The 18,305-nt window shown below is 43.8% G+C and overlaps 1 protein-coding gene across 5 annotated transcripts in view; it reads right to left on the reverse strand.

Annotated features, from left to right (window-relative positions):
• Positions 1 to 8,804: 8,804 nt before the first annotated feature.
• Positions 8,805 to 18,305, reverse strand: part of Cyfip2 (cytoplasmic FMR1 interacting protein 2) — a 96,746-nt gene continuing 87,245 nt past the window's right edge. For all 5 annotated transcript variants that reach the window (XM_035447821.1, XM_035447820.1, XM_035447822.1 and 2 more), the window contains 3 exons: positions 12,754 to 12,992; positions 11,119 to 11,266; positions 8,805 to 9,165 (listed from right to left, as the gene is read on the reverse strand). In XM_035447821.1, the coding sequence (XP_035303712.1) occupies positions 8,998 to 9,165; positions 11,119 to 11,266; positions 12,754 to 12,992 (555 nt within the window). In that variant the 3' untranslated portion in view covers positions 8,805 to 8,997. The remainder of the gene's footprint in view (positions 9,166 to 11,118; positions 11,267 to 12,753; positions 12,993 to 18,305) is intronic.

Below are 18,305 nucleotides of genomic sequence, written 5' to 3' on the forward strand. Positions count from 1 at the left end.
TGCACACCATTGAACCGGTTGGCTTTTTTGAGGTCTCTCCAGGTCTTGGCTCCATGCCAGAAAGTGTTTTAAGACCTATACAACTGGCTCTCTTTGATTTCTCTCTTTCCTGTCCTTCGGAAACTACACAAGGCAGAAACGCCTGGTTTCATTCAGACTAATGAGGGTGGAGTTTGCAGGCTGCCTGGGTTTTACTCTGATAGCACTCTGCAGCATGTTTTCCCAGGGAAGTCCAACCCCCCTCACCCCAGTCTACAGGAAGCCTGGGCCAGCTAGACAGCAGAGCATCTGGGACCCAGTGGGAATCCCACAGGAGGGAGCTCGGGTGGGAAACCAGAATAAATCAAACCATATGGAAGAGTGGGGCTGGTTGTGGGAGTTGGTGACTTGCTTCCTACATGGATCAAGTTGAATGTCTTCATCTCTTTCCCACCATAGACTCTATTCTATTTAATATGGCATCCTCTGGGGCAAAGGTAGCACATACCATATGTCTCTGAGCAATTAAAAGTTCCATATAATGAATAAACTTATAAAACATGCTGTCATCCAGATTTTATTACACTAAATTCAGTAGATGTAAAATCATGGATTTTAATATGACAAATGGCAAAAAAATCCAAGTTAATTAAATACAATAGTTCTTAGAAATTTGAGTTGGTGGATTTAAAATATGTACTCTATGTTCTCCCATGCATGTATTTTGGTTTTTTCCCCTTAATTTTAGCAATAGTATTGGTTAACAAAAAAGGTTTATTCTGTATGTGTGTATGTATGTGTGTATGTGCACGTGTGTGTGTCTAAGTGTGAGTGTATGTATGTATATTTGTGCATGTGAGTGACTTTGAGAACAGAAAAGGGTGTCAGATCCCTCGGAGCTGGATTTAGGACAGGTTGTGAGTCATTTGATGTGGGTGCTGGGAACTGAACTTGAGTCTGTTGAAGGAATAGCAAGTCTCAACCACTGATCCATCACTCTAGCCCCTATTATATTTTCATAATTAATATTTTAAAATAGTCTATGGGCAGCTTAGAGTCACTGTATGCCTTGGAGGACTTTAAAATATTAGTTTCAGTTCTAAGAAACTCTGCTCTGATAAGTGACCATTCAGTAAGAACTTTAAAATGATGCTCAGCTTCACAAGTCAACCATGCATGTGACATGTGACCTTTGACTGCAATGACATGGCCATGTATAACTCCTGCTCCCACAGAAACATGGCCAAATACTTCTATTGTATTACACACAAAACCCATGTAATCTTCAGTATTTTTGAATTCTTTCTAAATTATAGATTTTTTAATTCAGTCTTTCAAATGGTTATTTCTAGGATAGACACTAAAATCTGTTCTGGAAGGCAGCATTGCTAAGGCTAGTCTGTTAGAGAGTATGACCTGAAGGTGAATCTTAACTGTGCAGAACATTTTCATTTCACTGTCTTAATCTGTTTATTATTTCACTTCAATATAGAATCTCCCCTTGTCACTATTTCTGTAAATTTCACACTTGTTTTACTAGGAGAAGGTATATTCAAAATGTATGTAAAAAAAAAAATGTCTAAATCAAGCCGGGTGGTGGTGTCGTACGCCTTTAATCCCAGCCCTGGGGAGTCAGAGGCAGGCCGATCTCTGTGAGCTCAAGACCAGCCTGGTCTACAAGAGCTAGTTCCATGACAGCCCCCTAAGCCACAGAGAAAACCTGCCTGGAAAAAAAAAGTTTAAATCCCTTCAAAGTAAATTTGATACATTTAGATGCCCTTGGGTTTTGTGCTAGCAATAGTAAGTGAAAGCTATACTAAATAATCAGTACCCAATACCTTACTTTCTCTGAAGACCACACTTTTTGTAGTTTGAGGATGTCTGTTTTACTTAATTCTTCTGGTGCATTTTCTATCTTGTCTAAATTTAATTCCATTAACATCTTGTCAGTAGTAGCATTTAGCATCTGAAAGTGAAATTTGATGTTTCACTAAATCTTTGATGTTGAACAGATCCAATACATACTTTTTGTTTTCCCCCATGCCGGAGGAGGGGGGCGGGCAGGGGAAGACACAGAGGCACAGTTATGACCATGTCTCTTAGTAAATTCAAGCTGTGTGATGTCTGTGGGCTAAAAGCATTCCTGGGCTTCAGGTTGAAGTCAGTGCCATTGTTATACCTTTATCAAGATCACCTTGATAACATTATAACATTATCCAGATAATGTTCAAAGATGAAAGCTGTTTCCTTTAAACTCTTTAAGTAGTCAAGGATGACCTTGGATTTCTGATCCTGCTGCCTTCTTCCTCCATTTTCCATGACTTACAGAGTTATAGGTTTGGGTTCAATCTTGGGAGCTTCATGCATACTAGGTAAGCATCATACTACTGAGCTACATCCCCATATATGTATCTGTTTGGATACTCCCCATGCCCCAGTTTTGGGACAGCAGGCTCAAGTCCAGAGGACAAAAGAGCTACAGAGAGCAGATGATTAATGGCTGTTTGCTGAGCAGATAGTACAGCAAAACCAAAAAGAACCCCATTCCCTTACTCTCTCCCACCCTACCAGGGAAGCAGCAGCCAGCCTGCAAAGGTGGTGGTGACAGCTGCCAGACACTTTCTTACAAGTTTCATTACTTCTGTAGAGACAGATGTTTTTAATCACTTTCAGCACCTCAGGATTCTTCCCCTCCTCTACAGGTTTGGCAGCTCTTCCTTGATTGGTTGCATTTTTCACCTTATTTACATACTCACACTCCACCATTCATGGCCTGCTGGTACCGCATGAATTCCTGCTTATCTAAGGCCGAAAGAATTTTTAAAAGATGTGTTGGAGGATTTGTAGTGCTGTTCAGTGTTGGCTTTTTTTTTTCTCAGCTGAGCCCATTTAACTTCTGTTGGGTGTTTTTTAAGCATTGCCTAATTCCCATATTTCCTTCTTCATTTTCTTCGTGGATCTAAACATTAAACGTGGGTTATTGCAAACCTTTACGAACACCATATTGTATTCTTTTTCTCCATCAGATCCTTTAATATTTGTCTTCTATATTTATAGCTGCTGGGTTGGATGAATGCATATTTACAATTGGCATATCCTCCTGACTAGCTAGCATCTCTTCAAAGAGTGTGAATATTTATTTTGTCCTATACAGCTACCTTGATCTCTCTGGTTCCCGTTTATGTGGCAAGTTTTTTCCACACTTTGACTATCTTTAAGAACAAAGTGAATCTCTTGTATACATACATTTTTGTGTCTTTAACAATACATTTACCTGATTAAAGGTCATGGCCTGCCTTTAATACCAGCTCTGTGGAGGTAGAGGCAAGCAGTATTGTTTAGAGTTCAAGGTCAGCTAGGAAAACACAGTAGTGCTCTGTCTCAAAAACAAACAAAAACAAAACAAGATTCTATTCATTCATTGGATTTAATCCATGTATATTCGAGACAATTATTGTTAGGGTTAAGTATTTCCTACTAAAACTTTGTTAACTGTTCCTTGGTTCTTTTGTAAATACTTTTATTTCTCTTTTGTGTTAGATGCATTTTGCAGCTTTGAATTCTTTTGATTTTTCTTTTGTTTTTGGTATACATATTTGCTTTGTGGTTACCATTTTGTGGGAATTATTTCAAGCTGATAACAGCCTCATGTTTAATTGCTTACATCTGTATGTCTCCCACTCCTACATTGCAAGCTTTGATATCCGAATTCCTATCACTCTGTTATATGTAACTTTAGCTAAGTCATTATTATTTTCCCTCTTTTTAGACCTCAGAATAGGGTTGAAATTGCTTTACACATCCCATTGTACCCCATAATCTGAACATGGTTCTGAGAGAGCCATGCCATTGTCTTGAGCTTTTGTTGGACTTTGAGTTAACAGGAATAATCCTTTCAGTCTCTGTAAGCCTGGGGTGGTAATAAACTCCTCAGCTACAGGTTACCTTGAAAGCATTTGTATTCTCTCATTTTAGAAAGACAATTTTGATTGGTAAAACACTTATAGTTAGAAGGAATATATTTGTGTTTCAGCACATTGAAGATATTCTTCTATCTCTGGCTTTCAGAGTTTCTGATGAAAAAAATCTGTTAATTAAACTGCTGTCTTTTTATGTGATTTTCTTTTCTGTCCACAGAAATTTTCGCCTTTGGCTTTGATCTCTCTCTCTCTCTCTCTCTCTCTCTCTCTCTCTCTCTCTCTCTCTCTCTCTCTCTCTCTGTGTGTGTGTGTGTGTGTGTGTGTGATCAGTATGAGGTATCTCCTCAGTTATGTTCCACCTTAAGTTTTTTTCTTGTTTTGGAACAGGGTTGCACTGTGTAGCTCTGGCTGTTTTGAAACTTGTGGGGTACACTAGGCTGGACTCAAATGCAAGATTGACCTGCCTCTGCCTCCCAAGTGCTGGGATTAACAGTGTGCGCCACCATGCCCAGTCATGTTAGTTTTTGTAAGAAGTCTCAGTGAGCTTGGTGCTTGCCAGTTTTGTCAGATCAGCCAGTCTACAGGCTCTAGAGGTCCTCTTGTTCCCATCTCCCCAGCACATGTATTACGGATGTTTTCAGCCATGCTTGGCTTTTACACTTGAGATCTGAACAAAGCCCCTCATGCTTGTGAGACAGGCATTTACTAAGTCACATCCCCAGGTTCCTGGATTTGATTTGTAATAGTTTGGATGTTCTAGGTCTTGGTGAACTATTTTTCAGGTTGTTTGAATCTGTACTTCCTGTGTCTGTGTTGATGTCTCTCTTCAGATTAGGGAAGTTTGGGTCCTTTGCTTCTTTTCTAATGTTTACTGAACATTCTCATTCTTTTTCCCTCCTCCTCTCCCCTTCCCTCTCTTACTTCCTCCCTCCATGTTTTATTTCCTCCCTCCTCCTCCCCCTCCCCCTCTGTCTCCCCTTCCCTCCCTCTCCTACCCTTCTTGTTTATTCATGTATTTCCCAACATTTCTTTTACTGTTTTTGTTTGTATATTCCTGTAGTTCACTGAACATCTTTAAAGAGAATTTTCTGAATTCTTTGTATCACAGACCCCTTTATTTGGGTCTGGAGCTGGAGCTGGAGCTTTGTTAGCTGCTTTTGTGGGTGGCATTGACTTCCTGAGAATTTGTAACTTTGCATCATCCTTCTAGTGTACCTGCAAGTGAAAGAAAACTGCCCTTACCTAACACTCCTTTGGGGAATAACTGTGCCGGAAATAAGCTAGTTCAATTCTGTGGCAGCATCCTGCATCATCCATACAAAATGACAAGCTCTGGAGGCAGAGAAACATTTTGTTTTGTAGCCATGACCCTCAAAGGACACTGTTGGGAAGTCCTCTAGAACAAGGGCTGGAAGGGAGCTCAGGTCATGGCAGCAAGGTGACCACTGATGATAGCCCTGGCCTGCAGCTGAAGAAGATGGTCATTAGGCAATCTGGGGCTCTGTGAAATGTCAGGCCCTGAGTGATGCTGGTTTAAGCACATCCTTCTAATGGCTACACAATCAATACATTCTTGATGAAAGCAATGACTTCCAGGCATTAATCCTGTTTGAGCCTGGGGACTTTGCAACAACCATCATGCTGGGATACCTCCTGATACCACACTGGTCAATCATACTGCCCTAGAGTCCCCGAAAGCCCACTGACCAAACTTCCAAATCTAGTTTGGGGGAATGTGGTCTGAGGATCATTCCAGGTTTTGGAATTTGAACTCTCAGCACTTGCTGACATGTGGTATATATGTGAAAATAAATAGTCTCTTGCGCTCTGTAAAAATGCATGTAAAGTGTGTACGACACAGTGATGGCATATGCTTAAAGCAATGGCTACGTGTAGCATACCTATATAAAGTAATGTACCTATGTACATTAAGCTTCATCCAATATTAGTTTTCCAGTCTTTCCCCTCAACACTACAGCTGCAAAGATACTGAATCATTCCCAAGAGCAGGAGTTAACTTCCTCTATATTGCCTAGGACAAAACAGTTTCCCACTTTTGCATGTGGTGTGCATGGGTGTATGCATTGTTTGTGGTCACACTTGTTTGTGCATACTCAGGCTGGAAGTTGATGGCAGAATCATATTCCATTGTTCTTCAGCCTTATTTATTGAAAGAGGGTCTCTCAATCAACTCTAGAGCTCAGCAACCTGGCTAGTCTCACTAGCTGCCTTGCTCTGGGGGTCCTCCTCTCTAGTCTGAAGCTAGACTCATAGATGATGAGCTACTCCACCTGGCATTTATATGGGTTTCTGGGGATCTGAACTCTAGTCTTCATGCTTGGCTCAGCAAATGCTTTAAGCACTGAGCAATCCCCAGATCCCAAAACAGTTTTATTTTTTTTTTAAGGTATATTCCTTTGGTGAGAAAAAACAAAACAAACCTTATTTAGAGGGAATATATGTACTATATTAATTTCCTATTTCTTTCAGGTTGTTTCTCTAGACCTAAGTTTTAATGTGGTCTCCATAGCTCAATGAAGACTGGAATGTGGCCAAGAAATCAGGACAATGATGCTGGTTTGACTAGTTTGGAAGCGGTTTTAATGGAGATGAAAATGTTTATCAACGAAACACAGGTACCCCCAAAATACAAATCAAAATATCATCTTCAGCTGCATAGCAAATATGATTTAAGAATTTAACATCATTTGATCACAAGCGTAAATATAAGTTCACCATAAATAAATGTAAATTCATTATACAAAAATCCCCAACAACTCTTAATACAAATATGGTACACATTTGACAGTTTCTGAAACAGAATTCTTTTTAAAACATTTTTAAAATCTAAGCTTTTTTTCCTTGATTTTTAAATACATTAAAAAAAAATCAAAAAGGTGGGGGAGGGGACAAGGACCACTAGAGAGGAATCATTAAAATTGTTCAGTGTCCACAGACAAGTGCTGAGGAAAAGAGAGAACTTGGCCCTCAAAGTGAGGACCTCAATTTATTGGGATCAAATCTCTTGAGACTGTGACTCTTCCCAGGGGGTCCACTTTTGGGGTCACAAGTGCAGGGTGGGAGGGATGAGCTGCCAGAAGGGCGAACTTGTGAAGGGAATGGCCCAAGTCTCTACAGAGCAGTGATGGAGGACTTAGAAGGACTCTAGAGTCTAAAATCTGTTATTCTGAGAGAGTCAAGGACTACTCCCAGCCAGGACTAGAGATTTGGAAGGTGGACTCTGCCTCTGGGATGTATCTGTTATCAAAGGAGACAAAAGATCTGACTAGGAAGTGCCAGTGCCAGACACTGACCACATTTCAAACCACACCCCTAAACTACAAGTGGTACCAGTTCTTGCTTAGAGAGACCTCTGAGCCTAGAGTTAGTGGAGTTGTCCCATCTACAGCAGGAGATCTGAATCTGTGATGTGCATTAGAGTAACTACTGATGTGAATTTTCTGGCCCCTATTCCCAGAGATTCAGACTTAGTAGGTCTGAGGCATACCTAGAAATGAACACTGAAGTGTATGACCCTGACTCTGATTTACGTGACCTCACTGTGGAGTACAAGGCTGTGTCTCTCAAAGCGCTGGTTATGCACATTCCCGATGTTCCCAGTGTGGTTAAAAACAGTGATGGATGTCAGTCCCCTTCCTCGGGGAGGGGCTGGTTAGTCATCTGTCTTCTTTCTCCCTGGGCTGGTGGAGAACCCATAATCCACTTCCTACATTTTGGGGGCTCAGGGTTATGGCCTCTCTCTCTCTGCAGGTCAGATGACTAGCTCTGTATGGAGACAAGGACATATCTGTAAAAATCTCCTACATGTGGAGATTCTGCAGGGGTGTTTTAGTTAGTCCGGAGAATAGAAGTTAATCACACCCCTGTGACAGAATCTCTACCCCAGCACAGAGCATGTGCAGAAGGAAGAGACCAGGAAGTTGAGAGCAAAAGAATAAACTGTTCCCAGAATCTTTTGGCAGCTGACATGATGAAAATTCCAGTTTTCTCAAAGAAAACTTCTTTTGTGAATGTGTCTTGGGATTGAAAGCATGTTGACAAGCTTTTTCCTCCTTGCTTCCCTGTCTGAGATGTTTTAGGTGTCTGTTGAAGGTAACCCCTTAACATTTTCCTCCTTGTGCGATTTTCTTGGATGAGGGACTTCCTGTGTTAGGAAGTCACTAGTTGGATCACTGGCTAATGGTATGTGTGCCATGACTGACATGCCCATTACCCATGTGGCCCAGTGCTAAGCATCTGCATGAGGGACAGGGGTGCCTCATCTTACTACCCTGGTGACAAGGCCTAACCTCTCTCCTTTGGGATCTGAAGTTTTGGCCCGTGCTGACAGATATGCATCGGCATGGTAGGCCTGGCCACTTTCTTCACCTAGTCCCACTCAGTGTGACATGGTTTTGAAAGTATCCCTTTCTTCTCTCTAGGGCTGTTCTGCAAGGAGGGACTGGGGTGGGTCTTAGGGAGACTGTAAAAGGTCCTGGCTGGCATCTATTGTCTTGACACTCAGAAATCTCTTCCTGGTTCACCAAGGGTCAAACCTTGGTGGTGGGATCCCTAACACCTAGAGTAGGAAGCAGTGTGACCAGAGAACTGGAGTGGGAGGAAGCCACAGAACACAGGTCAGTAAGCTGAGACACACAGTGGGGTCAAGGCTGATATCTCTGCTATGGCTATGCTCTTTTCTTCTCAGTCCCTAAGACTACGGTGCTGAATCACATATGGATACTGGGTAGGAGATTACGATGTTGGGAGGTGGTCTTGGGAAGCAATCACAGATGGGGTGGGGAGCTGCAGGATGGAAACAGTAGCTCTTAGATATAGTTAAGGTTAAAAAGAAGAAAACACACATTTCCCTGTGTTTTTGTTTTTCATTTACACTATGGAAACCCCACCATGGAGATATCATGGGAGAACATGCAGGAGCCCAGCCCTTGGGAGTGTGAAGATGTGTTGGGGAGACTTTCTTTTCCTTCCAGGCTGGTTCCACACATTGTCAGCTGGACCTGCTGCAGGATGACCACTGTGTTCCCTCTCCTGCTTCCCCTCCTCCTCCATGTTGAAGGTCTGCAGGAATTCCTGCCTAGCAGGTGGTGGCCAGTGACTGGTGGATTGGGGGCTGGAAGCAGCGCACGTGCTCCACAGTGGAGCTGTCTGTCTCCACTGACTTCATGTACTTGTTCAGGATGGCAAAAACCTCATTGTTCAAGATCTGGTACTTCCTGATGCGGTCAGCCATTTTCTTCAGGGGCTGTAGAAGGATGGAGGATGCTTAGATTAGGATGGAAGTAAAGGGAGAGTTGCAGAGGGGGCCGGATGGAATCTAGGTTCCAAATAAAATGCTAACGGTTACTGATAACCTTTGCAAGTTTCAAAGCTTACAATAAAGCTACCATAATCAAAGCAGTGCAGTACCGTCATGAAGACCAATGAAACAGAACTATAAGGCTTACAAACCCTTGTGTGCTGAATCAAACGACTTTGAAAGGATAAGATCATCTGAAGTATGGGTGTGTCCGGGGCAACCTTTTCAACAAATGCTGGGAAAATTGGATACCGACATGCAGAAGAATGCTGAACCTCATTTTCCATAATGTATACAAGAATAAGTTGGAAATGGATAAAAGACTTCAGTATGAGTCAAACTATGACGTTCTTAGAAGAAAGCACAGGAGTAAACTTCATGATATTGGATTTGGCAGCCAAGGCAGAGTGAAATGAAGACTTCAGGGCCTTAGAGGATGTCATCCATGGAATGAAAGGATTTGAGAAACAGATAAGGTGTTATTCTGAATATATGAAGTGCTGTGATCAGGGTCAGTAAGATGGCTCAATGGGTAAAAGTGCTTGCTGCCAAGCCTGAGGATCTCAGTTCGATTCTCAGACCCTACATGTTGGGAGGCGAGAACTGACTCTAGTTAGTTGGCTTTAGACCTCCACACATGGTGCTGTGGCAGGTATGTTTCTCCAAACATACATGAATGCACACAAAGGAAGTAAAAATGTGAGAAAAATCTAAGCAGCAATTAAAAATTACAGAAAAACTTAGACATTTCTCTATAGCAGATACTCAAAGAAAGACCCAATAATATATAGAACTGTGGATTCTCGGGTGTTATTGGTGGGAGTGTAAAATGTATTCATTAGGGAAAACAGTATGACCATTCCTCAAGAAATTAGAGAATTACTAGATGCTAGATGGCCTAGCACTTAGACTTCTGAGTGTATATTCCAAAAAAGCAAAAGGAGAGACTCGGTTGCCTAAGTTCACTGTGTTTTCACATAAAATGAAATACTAGTTAACCATAAAAGCATGGGATTGTGACACACTGCAACATGGAGAAGCCTTATAAGGTAAGCCAGTCACAAAGGACAGATACTGTGTCACTCTCTTATATAAGGTACATAGAGTCCATAGATTCATGGACACTGAAAGAAAAATAGCAGTTGCCAGGGACTAAGGAGTTATTTAAATGGACACAGAGCTTCAGGAGAAAGTGAAAATGCTTGGGGCATGATGATGTTGGTTGCAAGGCATTGTGAGGGTATTTAAAGTAACATCGAACTGTATACAGGGAAATTGTTACAATGACCACTATTAAAACCGTGTGTGTTTGAAATGTGTGTGTGTGTGTGTGTGTGTGTGTGTGTGTGTGTGAGAGAGAGAGAGAGAGAGAGAGAGAGAGAGAGAGCCTACTTTCTCTCATCTGGCCCCTGGCCATCTCCTTTATGCCAGACATTTGACTGTATGGCTCCATGCTGTGTGGTACTTGCTCCCCATGTCTAGAATCCATCCAGGCCACCTGTCTCACGTGCTGCCAGCCATCCTACACCTAGCTCAAGCCCCAGCTCCTGTGAAGACTTCTGACCTTGTCCCCACCACTGCTGTCTAGTTTCAGGGCTCTGTTTTCTCACAGCACCCATCCTCTCCCAGTGTCTGCATGACTCAAGGGTCCAGTGTGCTATGGAAATGAGGGCTAGGATCAGCAGGGTCTGCCTGTGACAGGGGAGGGACATTTGACACCAGGAGTCCAGGCTTGCTTTCAGGGTGACCCATTCTATCTTGGCATGTTACATGAAGGTCCTTTCCAAGCAGGTCCCCAACTTCTGAGTATCTGTACAGAGCTGTCTCCCTCTCTAAGCATCCTTCCTGAAGATGGCCTGTTGCCAGGCCCAGCTTCCCCGGCCGGCCACATCTGCTTACCACGTTCTTAATGATTTCGTCCTTCCCATCCTGCCTTTGCACCTTCAGCAGATGGTAACAGAAGTCAAACAGGTCAAAGCGCCGCTGCTGGCCCAGCAAGACAATGATGGAGCAGCCGGCCCAGTTCAGGCCGTCACCGAAACACTGTCTGCAGGTGGGGGAAAGGTTAAGGTGAGACGCCGGGAAGAAAGGACCTCTCAAAGCCAGCAGTACAGCTGCTGAGTGGGCCTGCCCTCCGGTTAAGACCTGTCCTTTGTAAAATAGGTACAAGGAAGTCTTGAGGGTGGGTTTCTTATTCTTTTCAGGGACTTTGGTTATGTGTCCTTTTAACCACAGAGGGGTGTTAGGCCCCAAGGAGACTAGCTGGGTGATGAGCTTCCAGGCATCCCCGTCTCAGCCTCTGTAATGTCAGGATTACAGACGCATAACACCTCACTTGGCTTTTTGAAATGTGTTTATTTAATCATGTGCATGGATTGCACACATGAGTGCAGGTTCTCACGGGAGGCAGAGGCCAGTGGCAACTGGTCCTCCTAGGGCAGGACTTGCAGGCAACTGTGAGCCACCTAACATGGGTGCTGGGCTTTGAACTCTTGTTCTCTGTCAATAGCAGTACAGTGAGTGATCTTAACCCTGAACCATCTCTCCAGCTCCTTTCCTGGCTTTTAAACATGGCTTCTGGAGGGCAGAATTCTGGTCCTTAAGGCTTGCTCAGAGCCATCTCAATTCTAACCAGCCTTTGAGACTTACATGCAGGCTATAGGGATAAGATACTACTCATACTGGAGGCCAAGAGAGTCCCTGGGGCTCTCATAAAGCCCTACTATGGGCCTCAACTCCCAAGAGACATGTGGATGACTCTAGGGTCACCCTTCTGTCATTTCTTCTGTTCAGAAGTTAGTAGTCCAGCCTGCCCTGGGTAGGTCCCTGCTTCTCTGTCATGGGATTGGAAGGACATAACCCCCACAGCTTGCTGGTCTTTCTCTTCCCATTCCAGCACTACTTCCTCATGGAACCCTGATTGGTCCGTCACCACCCCTTCCTTAACTGCAGTTGGTTCCAAAAGGACCAGCTGGTCACCTCTGCCAAACCAAGCTAGATGGGTGCAGGAAGAAGGGGGCTCTCCTTCTGTTTCCTCTGACAGGACTGGGTGAGCCAAAGGCTCCTCTTGTCCCGAGAGGCGGATTAGGGGAATGGTGTGGTTCCCCAGGCCGACATTCATGGGGCTTTCTCACCTTTCACTCTTGAGCCCCAATTCTTCTGGAAGCCATTTGCTTAGTCTCCTGGACTTTCCCTTCCCCTTCACAGGCCCCATCTCAGACCTGGCTACAGGATAAGCTCTAGTCCGAGAATTCGGCTCTGACACCTCACCCAGCTCCATTCTCCGATGACTACATCCTGTCCCATGTGACACCTTGACAGATGTGCTTCCATGTTCCGTTAGGCCCTTTTAACCTCTGGAGGCCAAGAACAGCCAGCCTGCTTTTGCCTTGTCTAGCACGGACACAGTGACCAGTTTGCTTACTCTTACTGTTCATGCCACTCCAGTCCCCGTTCTCCTTTCTAGCTAGCCCCAGGCATTCCAAGTGATGAGAGAACTACAGGGCAGGCAGCAGGGGTGGGAGGTGCACTCACTCAGCTGTGAACTCGTTGGTCCCCACAGGGATGCAGTAGACAAACTGCATGGCACTCCACAGCCGGTGGAATTCGACGCACTCGTCCACGTGCATGACCCCATTGGTGGGTGGCGGGCCCCTCCAGATGGGGTCCTGCAGGTAGCTCCGAATTCGGGTCAGGATGACTTCAAACATGGACAGGCCGCAGCAGAGCCGCTCCTTGGTCAGCAGGTCCCCCTCCCGAGCGATGGCGATTTGCTGGGACAGGAAGGGTATATAAACATTGCATCCACATCTGAGACCCCATCTGCCCCACCTCCGCTAGAGAGTACTAAAATAGGTGCTGACCACATCTAGAACTTGCTCACTGGGACTGGTACCCTGCCCTGATAGGACATTGAGAGTAAGGACTAGAGGGCATGGAAGCCTTATGGAAACTGTCACTCCTGGCAAGTAAAATCCAGGCACTCCCAATAGAAGATTGGTTTTAAAAAATTACCTGACCATATACTGGCTTTAAAGGCTGGTTGGGGCTTAGGGGACAGCTCAGTGCAAGTACAAGGACCCAAATTCTGTCTTCTAGAACCCATAATAAGAAACCAAGCATGATGCATGTGCCTGTCATCAAGGCCAAGAAGGCTAATTGGGTACACAAAAGTCAGAAGTAGTCCTATTTATAATGTAATACTGCTAGAGTGTGTGTTCACAATGTAACACTGTTAGTGTGTTTATAATGTAATACTACTAGAGTGTGGCACACCAGGCTCTTGATGAGTAGTGACTGTCCAATTCTTTGGGTCCATTATTATTTCTAGTTCACAGCTGAGGAAAACTGAGGCGTAAAGGTACAGGCAAGGAAAGGTACAAAGCTTAGATTCTGCTCAATGTAACTTAAATCTATAAGTTAAATTATGGAGTGAATTCAGCAAGTTGGAGAAAATGAAAATTTACTACAATCCTACCAAACACCAGCACAACTTCACAGATGAACAGATCATGCGTGAGGGGTGCGCGTGTGCTTGCGCGTGCATGCACGCGCTCACGTAGAAGACATTTCAGAACGAGTCAAGTTCGTTGTGGGTGCAGATGGGCTGGGGGAAATGAGTGAGCTTTTCACACTGAAAATAGTCTTGTACAGTGGAATGTGCTAGAAGGAGCGTATGTTACTGCTTTAAAATTTGCCACTGCCTTCACAGAGTTATTTTCTCTCATTAGAAAACCTTCTTTGACAATGGTGAATGGTCTCTATTAGTAATTCAAACAGGCTTCTCATCTGGTCCTGGCTACTGCATATCGAGTAATCAGACAGGCCCACAGGAACATCAAACACACGACCGCTTTGTGCAACTGTCTGTGCTGTGAGTGAAAACATCTAAGAGCAAAGGTGCTGAAAGCCATCTGCAAAGCACATATTAAAATCTAAGGTCAAACTCGGGTCTTCTCGTCTGGGAACAAAGCAAAAGAAAGCCAGCTTCTAAGACAGCCAGATTCACAGGACACACATGGGATCAGCTCCCAGTGGGAGGAAGGGTTGGGGGAGGGAATTCTGTAGGGGGTTGGGAGGTACCACCTGACCTCTCCTTCGATGTTCTATTCCTTGGAGACCTTCCCCCACCAAAAAGGGGAGGGGGCAGCCGCTAAGAAACCCAGGGAAGAAAATAAATCAGGAAGTATAGCCTGTGATGAACGTGGGCCGTGAGTGTCGTTGTCATGACAACTACAAAGTGAAATGGCCTTGGAAGAAAATGAGTTGGAGAAGAGCTGGTGTTTGAGACACGAAGGTGAGAGGGCACCCTGCTTCATGGCGAATCAACTTGATTCCACAGGTAGCTGGAAAAAGCACTCCAGATATCATAAACCTGGCACTTGGTTCTGTTTTGTGTTTACTCTGTTTTCAGCTCACCACACTTGTCTGATACCCTGGAGATGCTCAGTAAATTAAGGACCAATGTATGTTCTCATCAGCCGACTGAGAGACTTCTGGTATTCTAATTAACCCATTGTCTGATTACTCAGGTCACATTGAAGATTCCTAGTTTGAGGGTGGGTGGGTAGAAACATTGGCAAATGACATATAAAACCTGTGGTTTAACTCTCAGCTCCCCATCCACCACAGCCAATGAAAGGAGCCTTGTTTTCACCCTTCCATCTCTTTCTGTGAGCTGAAAAAGTAATAATGCATTCACTGGGTAAAATTTGGGGGAAATTTAAATAACATATAATATTCCACTTATCCCATTACCCAGAGACTGAGCTTTCTTAAAATACAGATATATGAATATTGTTTGCTGTTATGAATATGCATACAGGCATGGATATAACAGATTATATTAAATTTTCATTTAGCACATCTCTAATTTAAAAACTCATTTCCATAATACATTCAGTGCTGTGGTTTTTAGATAGCGATCTAAAAACAGCCTCTGATAAATGTATTCGGTCCTCTACCCTTGCTGCTTATTTTAAATTGTTCACAAATCTTCAGTGTTGGGGACAATCCTAAAGCAATGGCCCATATATATAACATTCTGTGAGCATTGTCTCCTGTCATGTTTTTGGGTAAATCCTAGTATTAGATATCGAGCCTCAAGAAATCTGCCCTGATAACTTCTCAGGTGAAGCCCATTCCTGTACTCCCACCAGACCAACCAATGCCCTCTAAAGAAAAGGCCATTACCAAATGGAGAGATGATATCTACCTTGACCTTGGAGTATGCACTTCAGATGGATGGTGATTGTTGAACTTTTTCCTATGTTCACTGGCATATTTTTGTTTTGAGTTTTTATTTGCCTTTTCTGGTAATCATTTTGTGCATGCGTGTATGCATGTGGAGGTCAGATGTCAATTCTGGGTACCCTTTCTGTTAATTTTTTCAAGACAGGGTTTCTCTGTGTAGCCCTGGCTATTCTAGGCCTCGCTCTGGAGACCAGGCTGGCCTTGAACTCAGAGATCTGCCTGCATCTGCCTCCCAAGTGCTGGTATTAAAGGTGTGTGCCACCAACACCTGCCTGTAGCCTTGGGTAGGGTATTTTCATCTGATCTCTTTGCTTATTTTTTGAGATGGGTCTGACAGTCATTGAACCAGAAACTCGATGTATTAGCTAGACTGGCTGTCCCCTCCTGTTGCTTTTATGTGGGTACTGGGGATCTGAACACAGGTCTTCATGTTTGCATGAAAAGTACTTCACTCAGTGAATGATCATTCCACCCTCATTTCCTTTTCACTTAAAAAAAAAAAAAAAGGGCCATCTAGTGACTGATGCAATTGTGGCCAGTTTATGTTATCATTATGTGCATGGCTTCTCAATATTCTTTAACAGTCAAGAAATGCAGATCCTACCACATTATGAGGACTCGAGTGTGTGCATGTGTAAATTCGCTAACTTTTCTGCATGCACCATCAAGGTCAGGCTTTCCTGCCATTTCCCCTGTAACATTCGAAAGGCTGAGCCCTGAAAGTGCAGGCAAACTCAGAGAACAGATATGAACAAGTACAATGAGACTCTGGGGAAGAAAACAAGGCATATACTGATAGTATTTACCGAGTGGGATATCTGCAAAGATCCCTTCTTTCCCTGATGAATGGCTCGACTCTTTGTCAACCTGGAAATTATCTTCCCAGCTGTTAATGGCATAACACGTTCTAAAAGATCCGAATTTTAAAAATGCAGGCCAGCTAAGGAGGTGAAACAGCTATCATCCCGTTTCACAGATGGGAAAACAAAGATGGGGAAATGTTTCATGTGAGATTATGTGACACTTCAGGGTAGAGCCAGGACAATGGTGCTGGCTGAAAACCAGGTCACTTCAGTTTGTTGAGGAACAAATGCAAATGTCAAACTGCTCAGATTTCTCTGGTTTCAATCTGCTATGATTGTTTCCTGTCACTGATCCAGATACCACACAAGATCTGGCAGAGAAGACCTAGGGACCAGCTTCAGTGTTCACAACTTGTTAGCATTTCTTTGTCCTATGGTCTGATGATGTATTTATTATGTATGGATGTATGCATGCATTTAGTATGTGTGCACACGTGTGGAGCTCGGAAGACAACTTGTATGAGTCATTCATTCCTTCCCTCATAGGAGTCCTGGGATCAAACTCAGCCTGGCAAGCTTGGTAGCAAGTGCCTTTACCCACTGAGCCATCTCACTGCCCTCAAGTTTTACTTTGTAATTTAGTTTTCCTTTTCACATATTACCTACACACATGTACCTTAATCCAACCCTACAATCTTTCCTCCATTCTCCTTTCCCAGTCCCTAGTAACCCCTGATTCTACTTTCAGATTGATCTGACTGTAGTGTTACACTATCCCTTGAAGTAGGCAACTTACCTGGCATGACCTCTCTCACTAAGCTCTTGTTCGTTAAATACTCAACACTGGATAAACTGAGATTTCTATCAGTCCAAAGGAAAAGGTGTTCACCAGAATGGGGAAGGAATGCACATGCCAATTACCCCCCACCCCCGACTCGAGAAGCTGGATTCTTACAGGATGACACCCCGAGAGCAGCCGTCATGCCACTGGCTTGGGAGATTTCTCCCTAAAAGGAAATCATTTTAGAAGATTTCCTCCATTCAACATCTGCTGCCAAAAAAAAGTGGGAAGACACTCTCCAGTGTCTGAGTTCTCTGCTGTGAGCTAAAGGCCCAAACTCCTATGGTTAGTTACCACTTCCAGTGGGAGCCTGATGTGGGTGGCTTCTCAGTTTGACACCTGTGCAGATGGGGCTTGTCATTGTGGAGAGCGGCTACTCTTGCCCTCTGCTGAGAGTGTGGGTTCTTCTGACCATGGGGAACATAAGTCCCAGGGTGGCTTTAAATCCTGAACCACTGCGGTAGTCAGTGTGGCCAGAACACAAAACAGATGGGTCATCCCTGTGGTGTCCTGTGCTACCTCATCCCCCACTCACCTCCAAAGGGAGGCTCACTTAAGTCAACTTGAAATAGAAATAGAAATAGAAATTATGGTGCCTCTCCCTATTCCTCTTTTGTTCTGCCTCCCTCCAGGGTCCATGAGTGCTTTGAGGGCAAGAATCCTCCCTTACCCAATTTAGTGTCCACAGTAACTGGTGCCATTTTTCAAAAGTTAACTTTTACAGATTCAACATGAGCCCAGGCAACTTTGAAGATATTAGAACATTATAGATAAAACTCAAATTGCCCTTGATTCATCTTCCCACCCATTTCCTATCTCCATCTTTCTTCAGAATTCACCATGGTGAACTGGTGTGCTGAATAACTTTATGTCAACTTGATGTAACCTGAAGCCATGAGAGAGGCAGGAACCTCAATTGAGAAAATGCCTGCATAACAGCAATTTCTTAATTAGTGATTGATGGAGGAGGGCTCAGCCCATTGTGGGTGGTACCATCCCTGGGCTGGTGGTCCTGAGTTCTGTAAGAAAGCAGATTGAGCAAGCCAGTAAGCAGTACCTCATCATGGCCTCTGCATCAGCTCCTGCCTCCAGGTTCCTGCCCTGGCTTCCTTTAATGATGAACAAGTATATGGAAGTGTAAGCCAAATAACCCTCTCCTTCCCAAATTAAGTTTGGAACATTCCAGAAGT

The sequence above is a fragment of the Cricetulus griseus genome, chromosome 7 (assembly GCF_003668045.3).
Source record: "Cricetulus griseus strain 17A/GY chromosome 7, alternate assembly CriGri-PICRH-1.0, whole genome shotgun sequence".
Classification (NCBI taxonomy): domain Eukaryota; kingdom Metazoa; phylum Chordata; class Mammalia; order Rodentia; family Cricetidae; genus Cricetulus; species Cricetulus griseus.